The sequence below is a fragment of the Citrus clementina genome, unplaced genomic scaffold, assembly GCF_000493195.1.
Source record: "Citrus clementina cultivar Clemenules unplaced genomic scaffold, Citrus_clementina_v1.0 scaffold_2, whole genome shotgun sequence".
Classification (NCBI taxonomy): domain Eukaryota; kingdom Viridiplantae; phylum Streptophyta; class Magnoliopsida; order Sapindales; family Rutaceae; genus Citrus; species Citrus x clementina.
This window is the reverse complement of record NW_006262688.1, coordinates 22,559,000-22,583,162: the sequence shown is the minus strand read 5'-3', so window position 1 is coordinate 22,583,162 and position 24,163 is coordinate 22,559,000. Positions and strand designations below refer to the sequence as shown.

Here is a 24,163-nt window from a genome sequence, read left to right as displayed (position 1 = left end):
ACTGGGGTATCAACATTCTTTCCAGATCTCAAATTAATTACCTTGCAGTGTTCTTTACTCTCTCTTCTAGGGTCTTCTGTGTTGCTAGGTAGGCTTCCTTGAGTTTTGCTGCTCATTGCTGTGGCTAGTTGTCCCATTTGGTTTTCCAGGTTACTCAAGGATACAGCTTGACTCTGCACAATTGCTTCATTATTTGCAATGTACTCCTTAATTAGTGTTTCCAATGAAATTATTAGATCCTGACTGATATGCTTTTGCCCTTGACTTTGCTGATGAAAACCAGGTAGTTGTGTATTTATATTTTGTCCATTTAATGCTGGAGCATTTCAATTCTGACTGCTCCATGAGAAATTTGGGTGTTGTTTCCAGCCAGGGTTGTAAGTATTAGAATATGGGTTGTTATGAGGTTGTCGATTAAAATTACCCACATAGTTTACTGAAGCTGGATTTCCAGGACAATTATCAAAATCATGTTCTTTACCACAGTAGACACAAGAAAGTTCAACAACTTACTTTACTGTTGCTGGAGCAGATGTCATATCTTTTACCATGTTAGTCAATGAGGTTACTTGTGCTGATAAAGCTGTAATTGTATCTATGTTATGTATCCCTGCTGATCCTCTTGCTGTTGGTTGCCTAGCTGAAGGCCACTGATAATTATTATTGGCAATTCTCTCCAGAATTTCATAAGCTTCAATGTAAGATTTGGATAACAGGGCTCCATTTGCTGAGGCATCCACCATTAACCTTGTACTCGGATTCAATCCATTGTAAAAAGTTTCCAATTGAATGCAGCAAAGAATACCATGATGAGGACACCTTCTGAGCAATTCTTTGAATCTTTCCCAAGTCACGTACAAACTCTCATCTTCAAGTTGATGGAAGGAAGTAATCTCATTCCGCAGCTTTGTATTTTTTTTCCGTGGGAAATATTTCATTAGGAATTTATCAGCTAATTCATTCCATGTAGTGATAGAATCAAATGGTAACGAATTTAACCATGCTCTTGCTCGATCTCTTAAGGAATAAGGAAAGAGCCTCAGCCTTAAGGCATCTTGTGTTGCTCCAGTAATCTTAAAAGCATCATTTACTTCTAAGAACAATTTAAGATGGAGATGAGGATCTTCATTTGGAAATCCATTGAATTGACCAACTGTTTGTAACATTTGAAACATCACTGGCTTCAACTCAAAATTTGCAGCTTCTACTTCAGGTCTGATGATGCCAGGGTGTACAACTTGGGGAGTTAACACAGCATAATCTCTTATAGCTCTGTCTCTATCATCAGCCATATAAATAATATTATTATTGCCTGGTTGTCTCCTGTTAGCATATTCATTATGTTCTTCTTGAATGTTGACTGGTTGTAAAGGCCCGTGATGATTCAGATTTCCTACATCCTGTAAATTATTCATGCTTGAAGCAGTTTTTGAATTCCTTTGTTCCCTTCGCAATCTCCTGACAGTCCTTTCAATCTCAGGATCGAATTGGAATATCATAGATTTGTCTTTGCACATGTATGTACCGATTTGCCAATAAATAGAATAAATCAAATCAAATTTGGCGCTATCAAGATTTACTTCACACTTCAAAAATAAACAATCAATCCCCGGCAACGGCACCAAAAACTTGTTGGTTATTTTTAATAGGCAATTACTACCAATGGCAATGTGCAAGTATACACAACAAGTAATAAAGTGATGAGTATTCAAGATCATCTCCATAAGGATTAATGTTACTCAAAATGTTAAAGCAATCACAATAATGTAAATTAATTTAGGACCGAAACAAACAATTATAAAGTGATTTCTAACGTAATTAAGGATTGTGAAAGAATTAAATAAAATAATACTGTAATGAAATAAACTAGTTTAAATGTATCTAAGATTCAATTGAGATCATAGTAGTTGAATGATCAAACTCTCCTTATGGGATGACTGTTGTTTATCAAGTTAGGACCGGTTGTTATAGCTAATGCTGCAGCACTAGGCAGAATAAATCTGCATCCTCAGCTATCGCATATTGGAAATCTCATACCCTTAAATCTATTAACAATGACCAGTTGCTGATATACTTATGATATGGCATTATAACTTTTAGTCTCTCCACTCTACAAGGTGAACACCTATGTCTAGTGTGTCACAAATCTTATTTCAAGTATTACCCTTACGGGATTCAAGATAACCTAATCCAGGAAACTCAACTTAAGATCAATTAATACTCTAATAATATCCGCTAAGACATGCCCTTTTGCTGCTCTATCTTAACTGAAACTATTAAATGGGTGGTCAACCGAAATAACAGTTATATTCATAAAAACTCCTAGAGTAAAATGCTACAGCAGTGCCATAACAACATATAAGAACAGTCAAGAACCCATTGGATTATTTGTCACTCAACTACAAGTAAATTTAGTTCATAATCTGAATGAGAAAAATAAATATAAATATCTTGATCTCGGAATACATCAAAATAATTAAAGGAAGAAGATAAATATAAGTTGGGCACGGTGAAAGACAAATCCAAATAATTCTGCACGATTCTCCAATGTTGCTGACACAACACTCTTCAATGCTGATCTTCTTCTTCTTTTCCTTACAATTATTCTAATGATAATTCCCTTGCCGCCTTTCTATGTGGTGCATGCCTCCTTTTTATATTGCAAATTAGGGTAAACAAAAGCCCACGAGTGTGCATGCGTTAAATTAGGAAACATGCACTAACCCGCGCCTAAGGTTTCTCCCGTATTGCTCCTAGATTGATACAGCACAAGTTGCTCTAACATCCGCAACAAAACCGCATCTTTCCCGATTGAGCTTTTCTTCTTTGTGGCCATCTTTTTTCCTCCTCTTGCTCCTCTAATGTCTCAACATTCCCTCATGAATTAAGACTTTCTGAGAACCTATAATTATGCACATGTTTTTAGCACAAATTACTTTGATTCAAGCAAAATTTATTAAGACTCAACTAAAATGAATGTTTATGCAAAATGTAATAAAAACACCTTATTTGTTCTTTAAGTGATCTTGATTCAAGTCTAGAATTAATATAATAACTCTCATTTCCTAGAGTTATCAGTGTCAATACTTGTTCATGACAAGTAATCTTTGGACATTTGTCATGTTTTTGGGCACTTAACTTTAAATGGACTTTAGCTTAAATTCAGAACTTATATTGGTTCCTTACAAAGAGGATTGATTTTTAACATTTTGCTCGTAAGCACATTACGTAGAATGTTTGTTAATCTGGAAACTTGTTTCGTAAAATGTCTATTGGTCTATTGATGTATTCCTTAGAATACATATATTTGCCTCTAGGCGCATCTCGTAGAATGTATATTTACTGTAGGCACATTTTGTAGAATGTGTATTTGTTCGTAAGTGCTTTTCATAGAATATGTATTTGCTCGGTACGAATTTGCCTGGAGGTTCATTCTATAAAATATGTATTTGCCTGAAGGCCCATTCCGTAGAATGTGTATTTGCCTATAGACTTATTCCGTAGAATGTATATTTGCCCATAGGTGCATTCTGTAACATGTATATTTACCTATAGGCACATTCTGTAGAATGTGTATTTGTTTGTAGGTGCATTCCGTAGAATATTTATTTGCCTGAAAGCTTATTTCGTTGAATGTGTATTTTCCCGGAGGCGCATTCCGTAGAATGTGTATTTGCCCGGATGCACATTTCGTAGAATGTGTATTTGCCCGAGTGCACATTTCGTAGAATGTGTATTTGCCCGTAGGCACATTCCGTGAAATGTGTATTTGCCCACAGGCGCATTCTGTAGAATATATATTTGCTCATAGGCGCATTCCGTAAGATGTATATTTACCCATAGGCGCACTCCGTAGAATGCTTAGCAGTTCACGTGTAGTTAAAGATCAATTTCTCTGATTAATAGTGTTTGGTTACTAAGAAAAACTAAGAGAAATCATAACTAGAGAGAAAGAGAAATTCAATGAAACTTGATATTTTTGTATATTGTGAATCTAATTTACAAGGCTAATTTATACTAATGTCTCGAACTTTCTAAACACACGAAATGCATGAGCCAATTCTGACTCTGTTAATAACAAACTAATAACAACCTCGCTGACTCGGCATCCACATTACCAAAGACTGTTGTTTAACTGACTTAATGAATATTGTTGAGCTAATGTTGAGCTTATTCTTAACACTCTTCCTCAAACTTAAGGTCGAGGAAAGACATTAAGGTTGCTGTGAAGAAAGGAAAAATGATCAAAGGGAGGGGGGATTTAGTAAAAACATCAGCTAGTTGGTCAGAATTGGAAACATGATGAACAATAAGCTGCTTCTTTGCAATGTGCTCTCTAACAAAGTGGAGATCCAATTTAATATGCTTTGTACGAGAGTGAAATTTTGAATTACTAGCTAAGGCCTCTGCACTTTGATTATCACAGAGTAAAACTGGAGTTTGAGTAAGAGACACTTTAAGTTCTTGAAGTAAGTAAGTAATCCACAAGACCTCTGATTTAGTTAAGGCCAGAACACGATACTTAGATTATGCTGAAGATTTAGATACTATAGGCTATTTTTTTGGAAGACTAGAAGATGAGATTATGACTTAAAAACACACAATACCCACCAACAGACCTTCTATCATCAAGATCAGATCCCCAATCTACATCAGAATAAGCAGTCAAGGTTAAAGAACTTGAATGAAAGAACTGGATTTCAAAGTGAGCTGTGCTTTGGAGATGTCTAAGGACCCTCTTGCAGGCTTGCCGATGAAGAACTGTTGGGGCTTTATGAACTGACTGAGCTTATTAACAACATAAGCTATATTAGGTCTTGTTAAAAGAAGATATTGTAGAGAACCAACAATGCTTCAATATAGAGAAAGATTATCAAAGGCAACACATTTATCCTTATAGAGCTTATCACTAGTACTCATAGGAGTGGAATACCCTTTACTCTACATCATATTGGCCTTTTTAAGAATATCACAAATATATTTAGTTTGAGAGAGATGCAAACCATCAATAGATTGAGTGACTTCAATTCCAAGAAAATAATTGAATTCACCAAGATCTTTAAGAGCAAAGTCAGAATGCAGATGCTGAATAACAGCTTGAAGAAGCTGAGAGTTTGATCTAGTAATCATAATATCATCACCAACATGCTTTAAAAAATAAAGAAGTATCTGCCTTGGATGTTTGAAAACCCCATTCTAGCAGAGAACTCTTCAACTTGTCATACCAGGCTCTTGAAGCCTGCTTTAATCCATATAAAGCTTTGTTTAATCTGTGAATATAAGAAGGATATTGAGAATCCAGAAAACCTTCAGGCTGATGCATAAAAACATCCTCTGTATATAAACTATTCAAAAATGCATTATTCACATCATATTGCCTTATAGATTAGTGATGCATAACAACCAAGCTTAAAATTATTCTGACTATGCAAGGTTTTACTACTAGACTGTAAGTTTCAAAGAAATCAATTCCATGGGTTTGATGAAAGCCTTTAGCCAACAAATGAGCTTTGTATTTAGCTATACTTCCATCTGGATTATAGTTGACTCTATACAACCATTTATTCCCAACTATTTTTGCAGCTGCAGGTGGAGGTACCAATGTCCAGGTATTATTTTTCTGTAATGGTTCAAACTCTTCTTTCATTGCCAGATACCATTTGGAATCTTGTAGAGCAGCCTTAACACTGGTTGGTTCAAGATTTTGAGTAACAGTAATATAGGCTTTGGGCTTGAAAATTCTAGCTTTAGCTCTGGTAATCATTGGATGTATAGGTTGTAAAGGTTGCAAAGACTGTACAGGTTGAGGAGATTCAATGGAAGAAGGTGGAATATAAGAATGGTTGGGTGATGAATTTAAAGAGGATTGTTATGCTAAAGAAGAGGTAAATACATAAGACATTATTGGAGCAAAGGTAGCAGCGGGTGATCCTCCATTACTACTGTCAGAAGAAGTAGAATTTTGAAAGAAATAGATTTGAACAAGAGATGAAGGAATTAAATTAGACTCATATAAAGTAGAGGATGCCTGTTTTGAGAACAACTCAGAATATGGAAATTCTGTTTCATTGAATGAAACATGCCTTGCAACAAAGACTCTTCCAGATCTATCCAGACATTTATATCCCTTATAAAGTGGACTGTAGCCAATAAAAACATATTTTTTTAGTATGGGAGTCAAGTTTATGCTGATTGTATGGCCTGAGTAGAGGGAAACAAGAATAACCAAACACTCTGAGAAACATACAACCAGGCAACTGATTATGTAGTTTATGAAAATGAGAGAAATTTCCTAGAACTTGTGTAGGCATCCTATTGATAAGATAAGAGCCTGTATGAAATGCTTCTCACAAAAAAGATATGGGTAAATGTGACTGAGCAAGAAGAGTAAGACCAGTTTCCACTATATGCATGTGTTTTCTTTCAACGGTACCATTTTGATGGTGAGTGTATGGACAACTAAATCTAAACTGAATACCTTCTTGTTGAAGAAATGTTTTGAAAGCTATAAAATCATCCCCCATGTCTGATTGCAGGGCTTTAGTAGGCAAATAATACTATTTTTCAACAAGAGTTTTGAAATGTTTAAAGGTATCAAGTGCTTCTGATTTAAGAGTGAGAGGGAAATTCCAGCTATATCTAGTGAAATCGTTAACAAAAGAAATGTAATATTTATAACCATCTATAGAACACTCAGAAGCTGGACCCCATAAATCAATATATATTAATTCAAGTGGAGATCTGGATTTTGTTTCAGTAACAGGAAAATGAAACTGATGCAATTTTCCACATTCTCAAGGATCATATAATTGAAGAGATTGATTTGAAATATGATGCAAATGAAGCTTTCTTATTATTGTTTGTAAAGCATGTTTATTTGGATGCCCAAACCTGTTATGTAACAACTGAATTGAAGTAAGAAAACTTTCAGGATTAGAGTTATTTAACTCTAGATTATTGGAATGAAAAGAAGCTGGACTGACCGACATAAGACTGCTAGATTTTTGTAAAGAGTTTACAAATCCTTTATTTTGAAGAACTGACAGCATTGAGCTTGGCTTTAAACTAAGACTTTCAGGCTTGAAGACAATATCAGAATCGTCTTGTGATAGTAGTTTGTAGAGGCCACCTTTAGCAATCCCATGTGCTAGCAATATTCCCTTCATCTTGTCCTTAACAAAACACAAATTAGAGGAAAATTCAATGATTATGTTATTGTTTGACAGAAGTTTGGAAATGCTAATAAGGTTTTTAGTGATTTTTGGTACATATAAGACATTATTCAGGTTTAATGAGGTTCCAAAAAAAGTATGAAATCATGTGCAACCAATATGTGTAATGTTAAACTCTTCACCATTACTAACCAGTAGCAACTGAGAACCAATATAGGGTTTACCTTCAGTAATATTCTACACATTATTTATAAGATGATGAGTTGCTCTACTATCCAGGTACCATCCTTGATCAGTAATGCCTTCTGAAGTAGCCATGTAAGCAATTCTGGAAGATTGATTTTGATTAAGATAATGGCCATTCACTGGAAGATTTGGAACAAAGTTTCTATTGAACCCGTCCCTGCACTCAACTGTAGAATGGTTATGCTTAAAACAGATTTGACAAATTATAAATTTTCTGCCACCTCCTCTTCTAAATCTAGGAAAAACACCAGCAAAACCACCGTTGTTACTATTGAAACCACCATTACCAGTGAAACCACCTCTCCCATGATTACCATTCCATCCTCTTCCAGAGTTTTGTCCCATATATGCACCTTTTCCTGATCCATAACCTCCTCTGTTACTACTCCAGCTACCATTTCCATTCGTATTGGCATAATTTCTATTCCAGTTCCCTTGATTATTATTGTTATTATTATTCCAATTTCCATTATTACCTGACTTCTTCTGTATGTTTTCAGTCTGAGCTACATTAGCTGCATAATTCAGTTTTGTCTCTTTACTAGCACTAGATTGTGCATTCTCTAACATAGCTTCATGAGTCAAGAGCATGGAATAGGCCTCATTAATGCTCATCTTAAGAATATTAGCTTCAATATACACAACAACTGGATAGTAAGGTTGCCCTAGGCCAGAGATTTAGTGTGTGATGAAATCTGAAGAGCTAATTAGACTACCAGTAATAGCCAACTCACTAGTCACTGATCTTAATTTGCTAAAATAATCAGTAACAGATAGAGATCATTTCTTCAGATTATTTAACATCATTTTTAAATGAACTTTCTTAGCAGTAGTTTCAGAACTAAATTGTTGTTCTAAGCTAGTCCAGAGTTCATGAGAAGTTTTAGATGTTACCACAAGACTCAGAATCTCGACATTGATGGAAGACAATAACCAACTCAGCAACATTTGATATTGTTTCTTTTATACAATATAAGCAAGATTCTCTTGTGCAACAACATCAAAATTTATTGGATCAACGGCAAGAAACTGATCTGGACAAGCTCGTGAGCCATCGAGGAGGTTTTCAAGTTCATTAGCTCTCACTGAGAAAAGAATTTGTGATTTTCAGATTGTATAGTTGGAACGATCAAGTTTGATCGGAGTTGTGAATGTATAAGATGAGATCAAGGATAAAACATTTGTATTCAAGGTTAGTGTAGGCATGAGAATCAGTGTTCTTGGCTTTGATACCAAGTTAAAGATTAATAATAGTGTTTGGTTACTAAGAAAAACTAAGGGAAAATCATAACATGGAGAAAGAGAAATTCAATGAAACTTGATATTTTTGTATATTGTGAATCTATTATTTAATTGACTTAATGAATATTGCTGAGCTAATACTGAGCTTATCCTTAACACGTGCTCTTAGAAATATTTTCTAAACATCTGGGTTATTCTTTGTTGAATCATGCTTTTAGCCCTCTGTAGAAGACTTGCCCTTTAGGCATTTTATCTAGAAATATTTTTCTAAATGCCTAGGTCGTTCTTTGTGAAGAATGAACATAAGTCATTCTTTATTAAGAATGAACCTAGGTTGTTCCTTATTAGGAATAGACCTATATCATTTTTTATTAGGAATAGACCTATATCATTCTTTATTAAGAATGTACTTAGGTTTTTCTTTGTTAAGAATAGACCTATGTCGTTCTTTGTTACGAATGGACCTAGGTCGCTCTTTATTAAATCTTGTCTTTGGCACTTTATCGAATATTAGTCATTTGAGTGTTTTACTTAGAAATATTTTCTAAGTTTCTAAGTCATTCCTCATTCTTTATAAAGAATGGACCTAAGTCATTATTTGTAAAGAATGACCCTAGATCATTCTTTGTAAAGAATGGATCTTATTCATTTTTTATAAAGAGAGGATGTTGGTCATTCTTTGTAAAGAGTGGACCTTGGTCATTCTTTGTAAAGAGTGGACCTTGGTCATTCTTTGTAAAGAATGGACCTTGTTTATTCTTTGTAAAAAGTGGACATAGGTCATTCTTTGTAAATAATGGACTTATGATATTCTTTATAAAGATTGGACCTAGGTCATTCTTTATAAAAAGTGGATCTAAGACATTCTTTTTAAAGAGTGGACCTATGTCATTCTTTGTAAAGAGTAAATAAAAGGATATTTACTGGTAGTTGTTATTACGGCTCACATCTTCCTCTGGTTTTATGTCCAGTAACTGCTTTAACGCCCTCTATGGGTTGAGAATATGCTTCCCATCCAGTTTTCTTATAAACTGGCAAACATTGTCTTTTAGATTCAGATTCCCAAGACTAAACTGTGCACTTTCCTTTTGGAACAACTTCTACAAAATTTAAATTTCACGTTGAACATATCTGCTCGGATGCGACTCGAGAGATCGTAAGATATCATCCAACGATTCTTTACTCATGCCATCCTTAACGAATTTGATTTTATCTTCACGATTTACAGAAACCATTCCTAAAGCTTTACAACGTGGCTTTTTGCAAGCAAGTCTTACACAGTGAGAACATTCAGAGCCAAGTCGCTTATTTTTTCTTTTCTTAGCAAATGTACTTTTGCCAAAACCAGTCATGTAGGAAATGAATGGATCAGAAAACTCACCTACCAATCAGACCTTTGTTTTAATTAACCAGCGAATGTCAGTAGGAATCCCATTGATCATTAATATACGCAGTCGTTCATAATGAGCTTTGTAAATCTTCTTAAGAGCATTTTGAGGGAGAGAAGGAAAATATTGATACAAATTTCGTTGTATTTCTTCCATGCTTGACATTGAGGTTTCAGTTATTGTGGGAAACTGAGAATACCGACTTAAAAAGTCACCGAGTACCGTTATCCGCCATTTATATGGGAGAGTGAATCAAAACAAAACGAATCAAATCTGCAAAATCAAATCAAAAGCGAAGAAGAAGAACAAAATAAAATAAAAACACACAAGGAATATAACTCACCTTCGTCCTTTTATTGAATTTACCTCCAATTCCAATTGCAGATTATAAATACCATCCTCTATTTTCTTGAGTTGTCTTTCTAGATCTTTCACGTGGGATACTAACTCTGGTGGTTGTAGATCCCAAATGGAATATGATTTACAAAATTGGAGCAATTTCCTCAAGTGAAATTTTACATGTAAAAGCGTTTTAAGATGATCAAAAAGGAAATTTCTCATGGAGGTACTCATGACAAGTATAAAAATTTGGTGAGCTAAATTACAATTGCCAAACAACACACAATTAAAATTGGACCTATGTCATTCTTTGTAAAAAGTGGACCTATGTCATTCTTTGTAAATAGTGGACTTATGTGATTCTTTGTAAAGATTAGACCTATGTCATTCTTTATAAAAAGTGGACCTAAGACACTCTTTTTAAAGAGTGGACCTAGGTCATTCTTTGTAAAGAGTGGGCGTTGGTCATTCTTTGTAAAGAGTGGGCGTTGGTCATTCTTTGTAAAGAGTGGGCGTTGGTCATTCTTTGTAAAGAGTGGACGTTGATCATTCTTTGTAAATAGTGGACCTATGTCATTCTTTGTAAAGAGTAGAGCTATGTCATTCTTTGTAAAGAATGGACCTAGGTTTTTCCTTCATGAATCACATTTTTTATGTTTTGTCATATCTTGTATTTAAATACTTTTGTTAGAATCTTAAGTACCTTTACCGTTCTTATAGAGAATAAGTCTAGATTATTTTATGTGTAATATTTTAATTGGGCCTATATTTTTCATGGATTCTGGGCTTTTCATAATTTAGTTTAACAAATTTCATTTGAATTCTCTCTTAAATCGTTCTCTGTTTCTTCGAAGAAAGAGGCCATGACAGGACCAAAAGAGCTCACTCGTAACAAACCTAACACTGAGTAAGCCTCATTTCCTTTTATTTCTTGAGTTTTTGTTTCATTTTTATTCGCTTTCCATTTTTGCTTTGGTGATTATAGATTATATGCTTCAGTTATATGCTCTCATTTTTCATGTTTTTGTTTCATTGTTGTTTTCCTTTATTAGTCTATCGATTTCTTTTTCAATTTTCTCCTCACATATTCAATTTTTATTCGGTTTAGAGTTAGTTAATACTGATTGAGGTTCATATCACTATATAAATTTTGTTTATTTTTATTCAAATTATCGCCTCATTAATTATGATCTCGTGGTTTAATTATCACCTCATTAATCGTCATTTCTGACCGCAAATTACTTTTAATTTTTCATTTTTCGGATATGATTTAACAGATTGCAGGAATGCAAATGCTAGTTGGAAATTGATGGATACCAAATGATAAAAATGAGCAGAGTAGACACCGCTCACAAATATGACTGAAGAACAGTAACATGAAAGATGATTATAGATCATTTAATGACAAAGACTTGATTGAACAAATTAATTTTGATATTGTGAAAGTGTTCATATGCTATGAAGCTCTAAAGGGAAAGTTTGATATAGCAATGGTTGACAACAAGCAGTTGGCAAAGGCTTTGGAGAAAGTCAAAAGAAGTTTTTCTTCCTTAGAGGTGGCCCTAGATAAGGCAGAAGATGGGGTTATGAAAGGCACACCTAAGCAGATCAAAAGAGGAAGAAGTTAATGGAAGTCAAAGAGAAGAACAAAAGTCTCTTTAAGCAGCTTGACACACTGGAGAAGAAAAATAGTGGGAGGAGAGAAGAAATATTGAGAGGTTTTTGAAAGAAATAAAGAAAGTTTTGTTTGGCTTGAGAGAATCTCAAAGAAAATATTTCTAATTAATTCCAGAACATTTCATTCATTAACTAATCAATTATTACAGCTCTGTATTTATTTATGCTCAATAACAATTTGTAACTAACTATTAAACTAACTATATTTTTGTTGCATATGTATTGTACGTTAATAATGATCTAATAAACTGATGCTGAGCTGTAATATGATTTGGCATTCTTTTTAACAATCATTGCTGACATGGCGTTGTTGCTCTGTATAAGCATGAGTTTGTTTTTCTTTCTTCTTCACCTTAAGTTCTGAATAATGAGCTACTTTAACATCCCCCTCAAATTCAAGGGATAATGAAGTACATTGAGTTTGGTTCTTAGGTAATTGAAATGAATAAATGAAAGTGGTTTAGTCATAATGTCAGCAATTTGTTCCTTACTTGGAATATAACAGATATTGACTTCACCTTCAATTACTTTATTTATTATAAAATGCATATCAATTTCAATGCGCTTTGTCCTTGAGTGGTAGACTGGATTTCTGGCCAATTCAGTAGCACTTACATTATCACACTAAATTGTAGGCTTTTCTATACAGCATACTCCCAATTCAGAAAATAATGATTGTAGCCAACTTATTTCTGCATTGTCTGAGGCGAAAGCCCCCTTTCTGCACTTGATCTAGTGATAACAGATTGTTTCTTGGATGACCAAGATATCATATTATCGTCTATATATATACAATAAGCACCAATAGACTTTCTATCATCTAAATCATAGGCCCAATCAGCATCAGTAAAGCTTGTGAGTTTCACTTCTCCATTGCTAACAAACTTGAGGCCATAGTCTTGAGTTGCTTTCAAGTATCTCATTACTCGTTTGCATGCCATGAGGTGTCGCAATGTAGGTCCAAAGACATATTGGTTTAATTTGTTGACAACAAATGCAATATTAGGTCTAGTTAAGACTAAGTGTTGCATTCCCCCAACAATACTTCTATAATTTGTAGGATCTTTAAGAAAATAGTCTTGCTCACCTTGTACAGTTTTCTGTAACTTTGAACCTGTACTCATTAGAGTGTCAATACCCTCACATTCAAGCATTTGAAATTTAGTTAACAAATCCTTAATGTACTTTTTCTGAGATAAGTATAGACAAAATGTATCATATAACACTTCAATACCAAGAAAATATGATAATACACCAAGATCTTTCAAAGCAAATGTTGTGCTGAACTTAGCGATAAATTCCTCCAATTCAATGTTGTTCTGTCCAGTAATTAAGATGTCATCAACATAGATCAAAATAAGAATTACAGAGGCTTGGTTTCGTTTTATGAAGAGAGATGTATGAGCGGTGGTGGTGATAAAACCCCATTAAAGCAAACAACTTTTCAACTTGTCATACAAAACTCTAAGAGCTTGTTTAAGGCCATACAAAGATTTATGTAGTTTGCACATAAAGTCATGTTTCTTTTTATCAATTAAACCTTCTGGTTGAGACATGTAAACCTCTTCTGTTAATTCTCCATTAAAGAAAGCATTGTTGACATCAACTTGCCTGATATACTATTCATTCATCACTGCCAAGCTCAAAACTACTTTGACAGTTACTGGTTTGACCACTGGAATAAAGGTTTCAAAATAGTTGACTCCTACAATCTGTTGAAATCCTTTGGCAACTAATCTGGTTTTATACTTAGCCACACTACCATCAGTGTTATACTTCACTCTATACACCCATTTGTTGTCAACTATATGATGATCAACTGCTCGTGGTACTAGAGATCATATGCTATTTTTCATTAAGGCTGCATATTCTTCTTTCATATCTTCATATCATTTAGGATCTTGTAAAGCTTCATATACAATATCAGGTTCCTTATGAATGAGTGTTGCAGTGTATAGTTTAGGTTTGAAAATATCATACTTACTTTTGGTTGTCATGGGATGATTATTGGTTTTAGGACAGGTTACTGGTAGGGTTGGCAAAATCCGGATCTAGATCCAGATTGCCTTTTTCATATCCGGATCCGCAAATTTTTTTGCGGATCCACATGCAGGTAAAATTTGCACTGGATCTGGGCGGATATTTCAGATATCCGGATACACAAAACTTAAAGTTAAATAAATATAATTTAAAAATTTAACAATTAAATTAATAATATCGAATAAAATTTAATTATAATCCAACAATTAACAATTTAACATAAATAACATATAACATCAACAATTAACAATTTAAAAATTCAGCAATTTAACCACAATACCAAGTTATTAATAAAAAAAATTAAATTAAGCTAGCAACATTTTCAAATTTAAACAAATTTACATTAAATTAAACTCATTAAATACAATTAAATAATCAACAACAATACCAAATTATTAACCAGAAAAAAGCCATGTATTTAATAGAAAAAATAAAAAAGCAATTCAAATAAGGGAGTAAAAAGCCAAGCAGCGTCACAACAAGGTAGCGAGCCTTCGACAAGCACCGCGCGGCTTGGAGCCTTGGGCGGCCAGGCGAGCTTCGACAGATCAGGCGAGCTTCGACGACAGATCAAGCGAACTTCGACGACAGATCAGGCGAGCTTCAATGACAGATCAGGCGAGGCTCCGACGAGCTAGATCATTCTTTATAAAGAGTAGACCTAAGACATTCTTTTTAAAGAGTGGACGTTGGACATTGTTTGTAAAGAGTGGACGTTGGTCATTCTTTGTAAAGAGCGGATGTTGATCATTCTTTGTAAAGAGTGGACCTATGTCATTATTTGTAAAGAGTAAAGCTAGGTCATTCTTTGTAAAGAATGGACTTAGGTTTTTCCTTCATGAATCATATTTTTTATGTTTTGTCATATCTTGCTTTTAAATACTTTTGTTAGAATCTTACATACCTTTACCATTCTTATAGAGAATAAGTCTAGATTATTTTATGTGTAATATTTTAATTGGGCCTATATTTTTCATGGATTCTGGGCCTTTCATAATTTAGTTTAACAAATTTCATTTGAATTCTCTCTTAAATTGTTCTCTGTTTCTTCGAAGACAGAGGCCATGACAGGACCAAAAGAGCTCACTCGTAACAAACCTAACACTGAGTAAGCCTCATTTCCTTTTGTTTCTTGAGTGTTTGTTTCATTTTTATTCACTTTCCATTTTTGCTTTGGTGATTATAGATTATATGCTTCGGTTATATGCTCTCATTTTTCATGTTTTTGTTTCGTTGTTGTTTTCATTTATTAGTCTGTTGATTTCTTTTTCAATTTCCTCCTCATGTATTTAATTTTTATTCAGTTTAGAGTTAGTTAATACTGATTGAGGTTCATATCACTATATAAATTTTGTTTATTTTTATTCAAATTATCGTCTCATTAATTATGATCTCGTGGTTTAATTATCACCTCATTAATTGTCATCTCTGACCACAAATTACCTTTAATTTTTCATTTTTTGGATATGATTTAGCACATTGTAGGAGCGCAAATGCCAGTAAAAAATTGATGGATACCAAATAATAAAAAAAAAGCAGAGTAGACACCGCTCACAAATCTGACTGCAAGAGCAGTAACATGAAAGATGATTATAAATCATTTAATGACAAAGACCTGATTGAACAAATTAATTTTGATATTGTAAAAGTGTTCGTATGCTATGAAGCTCTAAAGGGAAAGTTTGATATAGCAATGGCTGACAACAAGCATTTGGCAAAGGCTTTGGAGAAAGTCAAAAGAAGTTTTTCTTCCTTAGAGGTGGCACTAGATAAGGCAGAAGATGGGGTTATGAAAGGCACTGCCAAGCAGATCAAAAGAGGAAGAAGTTAATGGAAGTCAAAGAGGAGAACAAAAGTCTCTTTAAGCAACTTGACACACTGGAGAAGAAAAATGGTGGGAGGAGGGAAGAAATATTGAGAGGTTTTTGAAAGAAATGAAGAAAGTTTTGTTTGGATTGAGAAAATCTCAAAGAAAATATTTATAATTAATTCAAGAACATTTCATTCATTAACCAATCAATTGTTACAGCTCTGTATTTATTCATGCTCAATAACAATTTGTAACTAACTATATTTTTGTTACATATGCATTGTATGTTAATAATGATCTAACAAACTGATGCTGAGCTGTAATACGATTTGGCAATCTTCTTAACAACCATTCTGACGTGGCATTGTTGCTCTGTATAAGCTTGAGTGACACGACTCAAAAGTGTATTACTCTCAAGTATAAGAGTGTCTAGTTATAATATAACCCCGTGAGACTGGGGTCAAACCACAAGGAGTTTTAAATCTAGTAAAACTAAGAAAATTAATTGATGGGCAAAGAAATTATTTGAAATTGATTTTAAAATAAATTAAGGCTACGGGATCCACTCTCAGTATTCAAACTATAATTTTAATACTCTCTCATTTTTTGTCTCACTTTTTCCAGTTAATTATTATATCATTTAATTCTCAGCTAATTATGTGTGTGGATAAATATGAAATAAAGTACCTAATGTGCCACACTATATTAATGTGTCGACATTATGTCAAAATACCATACATATCCAAAGAAATTTATAAATTAATATGACATAAAAATAACTAGAAAAGAATAAAATAAACTTTAAACTCATTTGAAAAAATAATAAATTTAATAGTTTGAAACTTTGAGCTTCACCTTTCACCTCAGCTTAATAAAATTAGCCATTCATATTGAAAGAAAACACAACACCCTATTTATTTAATAAACTTTTGAAATACGTTACAAGAAAGTTGATTACAAACAGAAATAGGAAAAGAAAAGAAACAAAGAAAGAAAGAAATTCTTCAGCTGCACTCTATTCTCTCTCAGCTTAAGCTCCTAAAAAAATAATAGCTCTCTGGCTTCTCAATATTCCGGCTTTTATAAGCAAAAATTACCTCCTCTTCATTCTTTTTATTCTTATTTAATTTATTATTATATTATTATTTAATTTTTTTTTATAAATTAAATGAATGTTAAGAAATGTGATGACACGCCTCCTGACCATCACAGGTATTCAAAACATGGTTGCCTTTTGCTCTTGTCCTTTTGTTCTTTTTTTCTTTTTTTTCGTTTTTATTTTTTATTTGTATTTTTTTATTACATCTCATCAATTGTGTTCTAGTAGTTCTTCTTTATTCCCGCTTTCAATTTCAATTCCATCTTTATTCCTGAAAAATATTTATAAAATAAAAATTAATAAATTACGAATTAATTTAACATAAAATATATTTGGGGAGTATTAAAATAATTTAGAAATAATGAACGCATTAATCGACACAGTAAGTGAAAAACTAATAATTTTATCCTTATTAAATGTACACTTTTTAGCGTCAATCACACCCCCCAATCAGCTTATTGCTAGGCCCTAGCAATTTAAGCGATAAAAGTTTAATAAAATTTCAAACTCAAATTGAAAATCTTTTTTTTTTTGAAAATTTTGTTTACTTCTTCCATCAGATTAATGACAACAATCAAATAAAAGTATAAGTATTATCTTCAGCCTAAAGAAAATCACGCCCGCACAAAACAATTCAGTAAAATTCTGTAAAATGATCAATTATCAGAGCTACATTTATCATGCCACTTTTAAGAATAATACATCAAATCCCAAAATCTCACGATTAAAAGTGACACTCTCAAAAGAAGATATACTCCAAATTAATTTGTCACTCTGAAAAAAATGGTAGATTTGAAAAAATAATAAAACAATATCATATGCTCTCACCAAGATGAAAATAATACCTATAACTTAGAAATAAAATGATCTCCGGTCTAAGGAATTACTAGCAAAATTTATTTTTATTTTTATGCATCACCACATCTTTTAGTCCATATTACCAGCTTTTACTTTAGACTATAGTTCCAAAAAATCGAGAACTTTTATTAGGACGTAATGTAGGCTAGGGTCATGGCTAACAAAAAAAAGATAATAAGAAAAACAAAAAATATATATATTTGAAAAATAGTGGACTTTTTGGATATTACAAGGTGCTTTTTTTTCTTTTTGCTTGGATTTTTTTTATTTTTTTATTCATATATACATATCATCTCTTTTTTTTATAGCACCATTATTAGGAATACATAATCATCCATATTTTCAAATATAATTGGGTGATGGAAAACATAAAACATAAGGTGATACTCCTCATTGGAGTAGGAAAATATGATAGGTTACCAAAGAAAAAGTTTTTTTTTTTTTTTCAAAGGCTCAAAGGGGTTAACTATGGATTCTTTATAATAGGGTTGGCTAGAAAGGCTCAAACGAATCAAAGATGGTCTTCTGTTATGTTTTAGGGCTCTATATAATCTTTCATATTCACTAGTTCAATTGACTTTTAGATGCGGCTGTACAAACTTTTTTTTTAAAGAAAATATTGAGATTTTGTACAATAAATTGTGAAGCTGTATAGGCAGACAAGGTTACTCTCCAAGGATAATAGGATCAAAAACTCACTTGGTCTTTTCATAACATGTACATTCCTCCAAATGGCTTAATCAATTTCACTTATCCAATTTCTCAATTTACGTTTCAACATGCAAAAAGGAAAACATAGTGTAACATAACTCAAGGCCAAAGATAATATAAATACCAAAATTTGAAAATTGTCATGTTATCAAATGTTAAAAGATCACAACGAAAAAGAAAACTCTTTTTTTTTTGTTAAAGAAATACTAAAAGAAATTGGGACTGATTGCAGAAACTTAAGGGAGATGATTAAGAGAAAAAGAGAAAAAAAGACAAAAAACAAAACTTTAGAAGATATTTTTTTTTTTGGAAACAAAACACTAAACTTAAGAAGATGCGTTTCTAGAGACTACATTCTATATTCTGCCATCTTCGACTCAAATTTTTATCCAAAGTTAGTCTTTACAACAAAAATTAGTAAAACATCACTAGGACTGAGACATTCCACAATTATCAATTATTCCCTCCCCCCAACCTGAAAGAGACATTGTCCTCAATGTCTAAAGAAAGGAGTAAAGTTTAGAAGACATCACATGGCCACTGTTGGAAATATTTACAAACGGAGAGTTAAATCTAATTTACACTTTTTACGAGAGTTACTACCATAGTCATCAGTTGCCCAATCCAACGTCAAAGTCATGGGATCTGGCTCTGGTTTGTACGCTTACAAAAGATCAAGTAGCTCATTAGCAGTAGGAGCACAAATGAAGAGTTTTTTCGCTGAGGATGGAATGAAGTAATTTTTTATTGCATGATTAAGAAATGCTATTAAGCTATCATAAAAGTTATTAACATTTAACAAACCGATGAGTTTTTGATGAATATTCAAATGGGCCCAAGAAGCAAATATAATTAGCGCCTCCAAAGTTGCAAGGTCTCCTGGCAAGAAAATGAAAGTGTCAGCATGATTTAACATTTCAGATATTCTTTCTTGCATACCTAAGACAACTAACTCTTCTCCAGTTGGTGGGTCTGGTAGACATCCTAAAGATTTTAAGGCTTTTGGAATGATGCCTAGCACTTGGCTTCCTCGAACGAAAGAAGCTTCAGAGACAAACTTTGATAACCCTCAGTCACCTCCTCCATATGCAAGATGTAGTTTCCTCTATGCTATACCACGATCAAGATCTACGGCTGCCTGAACGAACTCCTTATACTTTCCATAGCGAAATCTAGAAAGCACACAAATATTTTTAAGTTGACTGCTTGAAGTTGCTGCCATTAGAACAATTCTAAAAAGAAACAATTTGTGAGTGCTTGAAAAGAAGCTCTTATTTAAGGATCTTGGTGATGGACATAATGATATATATCTGTAAATGGGGTGGTGTGTTTGTCAAATGACGCGTGAAGCTTTTAGTTTAATAATTCAAACGAAAATAGTAAAAAGAAAACAAAACAGTGATTAGATAAAAAAAGACACAATAATAATAATAATACAAAAGATAAAAGAACAGTAAAATAAAAGGATATTTACTGGTAGTTGTGATTGTGACTCACATCTTCCTCTGGTTTTACGTCCAGTAACGGCTTTAACGCCCTCTATGGGTCGAGGATATGCTTCCCATCCAGTTTTCTTATAAACTGGCAAACATGGTCTTTTAGAGTTAGATTCCCAAGACTAAACTGTGCACTTTCCTTTTGGAACAACTTTCACAAATTTTGAATTTCACGTTGAACATATCCGCTCGGATGCGTCTCAAGAGATCGTAAGATGTCATCCAATGATTCTTTACTCATACCATCCTTAACGAATTTGATTTTATCTTCACGATTTACAGAAACCATTCTTAAATCTTTACAACGTGGCTTTTTGCAAGCAAGTCTTACACAATGAGAACATTCAGAGCCAAGTCGCTTAGCTCTTCTTTTCTTAGCAAATGTACTTTTACCAAAACCAGACATGTAGGAAATGAATAGATCAGAAAACTCACCTGCCAATCAGACCTTTGCCTCAATTAACCAGAGAATGTCAGCAGGAATCCCATTGATCATTAACAAACGTAGTCGTTCACAAGGAACTTTGTAAATCTTCTTATGAGCATTTTGAGGGAGAGAAGGAAAACGTTGATGCAAATTTCGTTGTATTTCTTCCATGCTTGACATTGAGGTTTCAGTTATTGTGGGAAACTGAGAATATCGACTTAAAAAGTCATGGAGTACCGTTATCCGCCATTTATACAGGAGAGTGAATCAAAACAAAACGAATCAAATCTGCAAAATCAAATCAAAAGCGAACAACAACAACAAAATAAAACAAAAACATACAAGGAATATAACTCACCTTTATCATTTTATTGAATTTACCTCCAGTTCCAATTGCAGATTATAAATACCATCCTCTATTTCCTTGAGTTGTCTTTCTAGATCTTTCACGTGGGATATTAACTTTGGTGGTTGTAGATCCCAAATGGAATGTGATTTACAAAATCGGAGCAATTTCCTCAAATGAAATTTTACATGTAAAAGCGTTTTAAGATGATCGAAAAGGAAATTTCTCATGGAGGTACTCATGACAAGTATAAAAATTTGGTGAGCTAAATCACAATTGTCAAACAACACACAATTAAAACAATGCAATGCACTCCATTCAAGACATAGGGAAAAGGAAAAAGAAAAAAAATCAAACAATTCAAACGATAAAGTAACAGTAAATCAAATTCATAAAAAGTTCAAATGAAAAAGCTTAATCAAAATTTGGTGGGTCACTCAAATTGATTTGGTATCTGTTTCACATGGTTGGTATTCTAGATATGGTTTCAATCTTTGACTATTAACTTTAAATGTGACACCATCCTTTGGATTCTCAATTTCTACGGCTCCATATGGATACACATTTTTTACAACAAATGGACCATTCCACTTTGACTTTAACTTCCCTGGAAATAAATGAAGACGAGAATTATAAAGCAACACTTTTTGACCAATTTCAAATGTTTTCTGAAAAATTCTTTTGTTGTGAAAAAATTTGGTTATTGCCTTAATAATTCTGGAATTCTCATATGCATCATTCCTTAATTCCTCAAGTTCATTTAATTGCAATTTACGCACATTACCAGCATCATCAAGATTTGAATTAAAAGCTTTAATGACCTAAAATGATTTATGTTCAAGTTCAACAGGTAAGTGGTAAGATTTTCCATAAACAAGTTGATAGGGTGACATTCCTAAAGTTGTTTTAAAAGCAGTACGATATACCTAAAGTGCATCAGTTAGTTGAAGAGACCAATTTTTACGGTTTAGATTAACTATTTTTTTCTAATTCAACTTGACCACTTGTTTGACGGTGATAAGGGGTAACAACTTTATGTGTAATTCTATATTTCTTCATTAAGGACTCAAATGACTTATTACAAAAATATTTACCTTCATCACTGATGATGGCTCGAGGTATTCCAAATTTGCTCAAAAGATTTTCTTTTAAAAAGCGAATCACAATCTTGTAATCATTGTGCCGACAAGGAATCGCCTTGATCCATTTTGAAACATAATCAATAGCAACCAAAATGTATACAAATCCAAATGATGATGGAAAAGAGCCCATAAAATCAATTCCCCAACAATCAAATATTTCAATGACAAAGGTGGGGTTTAAAGGCATCATGTTGCGCTTTGAAATAGACCCTACCATTTGACAACTCTTACACATTTTACAGAATGCATGTGAATCTTTAAATAATGTAGGCCAATAAAATCCACACTGCAATATTTTTATAGCTATCTTTTTTAAAGAAAAATGACCACCGCATGCTTCAGAATGACAAAATTGAATGACCCTACTTACCTCGTCATGTGGTATGCATCTTCAAAAAATTTGATCAGAGCAATACTTGAACAGGTATGGATCATCCCAGTAAAAGCTTATCACTTATGTTAAGAATTTCTTCTTGTCTTGGGAACTTCAGTCACATGGCATTTCACCTGTTGCAAGATAATTAACAATATTAGCATACCAAGACATTTTGTTTATAGAAAATAAAAATTTATCAGGGAAAGAATCATTGATGGGTGTTGTTTCAATTGAAAACTCATTCGTAAGTCTTGAAAGATGATCTGCAATAATATTTTCAGCGCCCTTTTTGTCCTTGATTGTCAAGTTAAATTCTTGAAGTAGCAAAATCCATCGTATCAACCTTCATTTGGCATCCTGTTTTGACATTAAATATCTCACAGCAGCATGATCAGAATAAACAATAGTGGATGAACCAATTAAATATGAACGAAATTTATCCAATGCAAATATTACAGCAAGTAGTTCTTTCTTAGTTGTAGTGCAATTAATTTGAGCACTATTCAAAGTTCTACTTGCATAATAGATGAAAAAGGGCTTACCTTCCTTTCTTTGACCCAGAACAGCGCCAACGACATAATCACTAGCATCACACATTAGCTCAAAAAGTAAAGACCAATCAAGGGGTTGCATTATTAGGGCTGATGTCAAAAGAGTAGTTATTTTTGCAAAACCTTGTTGACAATCTTTAGTCCATTCAAAAGGTGTATCTTTTATTAGGAGGTTACAAAGTGGTCTCGATATGACACTAAAGTCTTTTATAAACCTCCTATAAAATCCTGCATGTCCTAAAAAGGAATGGACTTCTCTAATTGTCTTTGGTGAGGGTAATTTAAAATGACTTCAACTTTGGCTTTGTCAACTTCAATTCCTTTTGAAAACACAACATGGCTCAAGACAATTTCAGAAGTGGTCATGAAATGGCATTTTTCCCAATTTAAAACTAGTCCTTTTTCTTTGCACCTTTCCAAAAATTTTTCTAGATTATCAATGCACATGCGCCAACTAGATAGAATTCGTGTTGGGATTGATTCACCTTTTTCATTTTTTACAACAGTTATTCCAGATTGCTTTGGTACTACTTGTGTTGGACTTACCCATTTACTATCAGAGATAGGATAGATAATTCCTACATCTAGTAGTTTAAGGACCTCATTCTTTACCACTTCTTTCATATGAGGGTTTAATCTTCTTTGTGGTTGACGGGTTGTTTTGGCATTTTAAATGATTAATGCCTTTTATGTCTTTTAAGGTCCAACCAAATGTAGTTTTATACATTTTTAGTACAGATAGCAACTTACCTTCTTGATCATTCGTGGGCTGGGAAGAAATTACCACTGGATATGTCTGTTGTTCTCCAAGATAGACATACTTCAATTCTTTTGGTAAGGGCTTTAATTTGAGTTCTGGTGCTTCCTCTTCGTTTGGTTCTTCAGGTTGTATCGTATCTTCAAAGTTCGATTGGTCATCGTCACTTATAGGTACCTGCATAGAATCAAGTGTAGGGCATATTTTAGCAGTATCAAAATCTAATTCCTTACTTGATTTAAAAGAACTAGCAAAATAAATTTCAGCAGAGTTTGTAAAATTCTCATCCTGAATGTGTTCCTCAATGATTGGTTTGATGAGATCAATCTCCTCATTCTCATTATCATCATCTTCTTGGTAGTGAGGTTGTTTACACATGTTGAACACATTGAGTTCCAGTGTCATGTTGCCGAAAGATAAATTCATTAATCCATTCCTGTAATTTATCAAAGCATTAGCAGTAGTTAAAAATGGTCGACCCAATAT

The 24,163-nt window shown here is 33.3% G+C and overlaps 1 protein-coding gene and 1 non-coding gene across 2 annotated transcripts; one reads left to right on the top strand and one right to left on the bottom strand.

Moving 5' to 3' along the window:
- Positions 1 to 801: 801 nt before the first annotated feature.
- LOC112101392 lies at positions 802 to 908 on the top strand. Its single transcript, XR_002907518.1, has one exon. It is a non-coding gene; the product is annotated as a small nucleolar RNA R71 (small nucleolar RNA).
- An 11,842-nt stretch (positions 909 to 12,750) lies between these two features.
- Positions 12,751 to 15,017, bottom strand: LOC112100978 (uncharacterized mitochondrial protein AtMg00810-like). The gene is made up of 2 exons (XM_024190855.1): positions 15,009 to 15,017; positions 12,751 to 13,383 (listed from the first exon to the last, which is right to left on the bottom strand). The coding sequence occupies exons 1-2, from the start codon at positions 15,015 to 15,017 to the stop codon at positions 12,751 to 12,753; spliced, it is 642 nt and encodes a 213-aa protein (XP_024046623.1).
- Between the last annotated feature and the right edge of the window lie 9,146 nt (positions 15,018 to 24,163).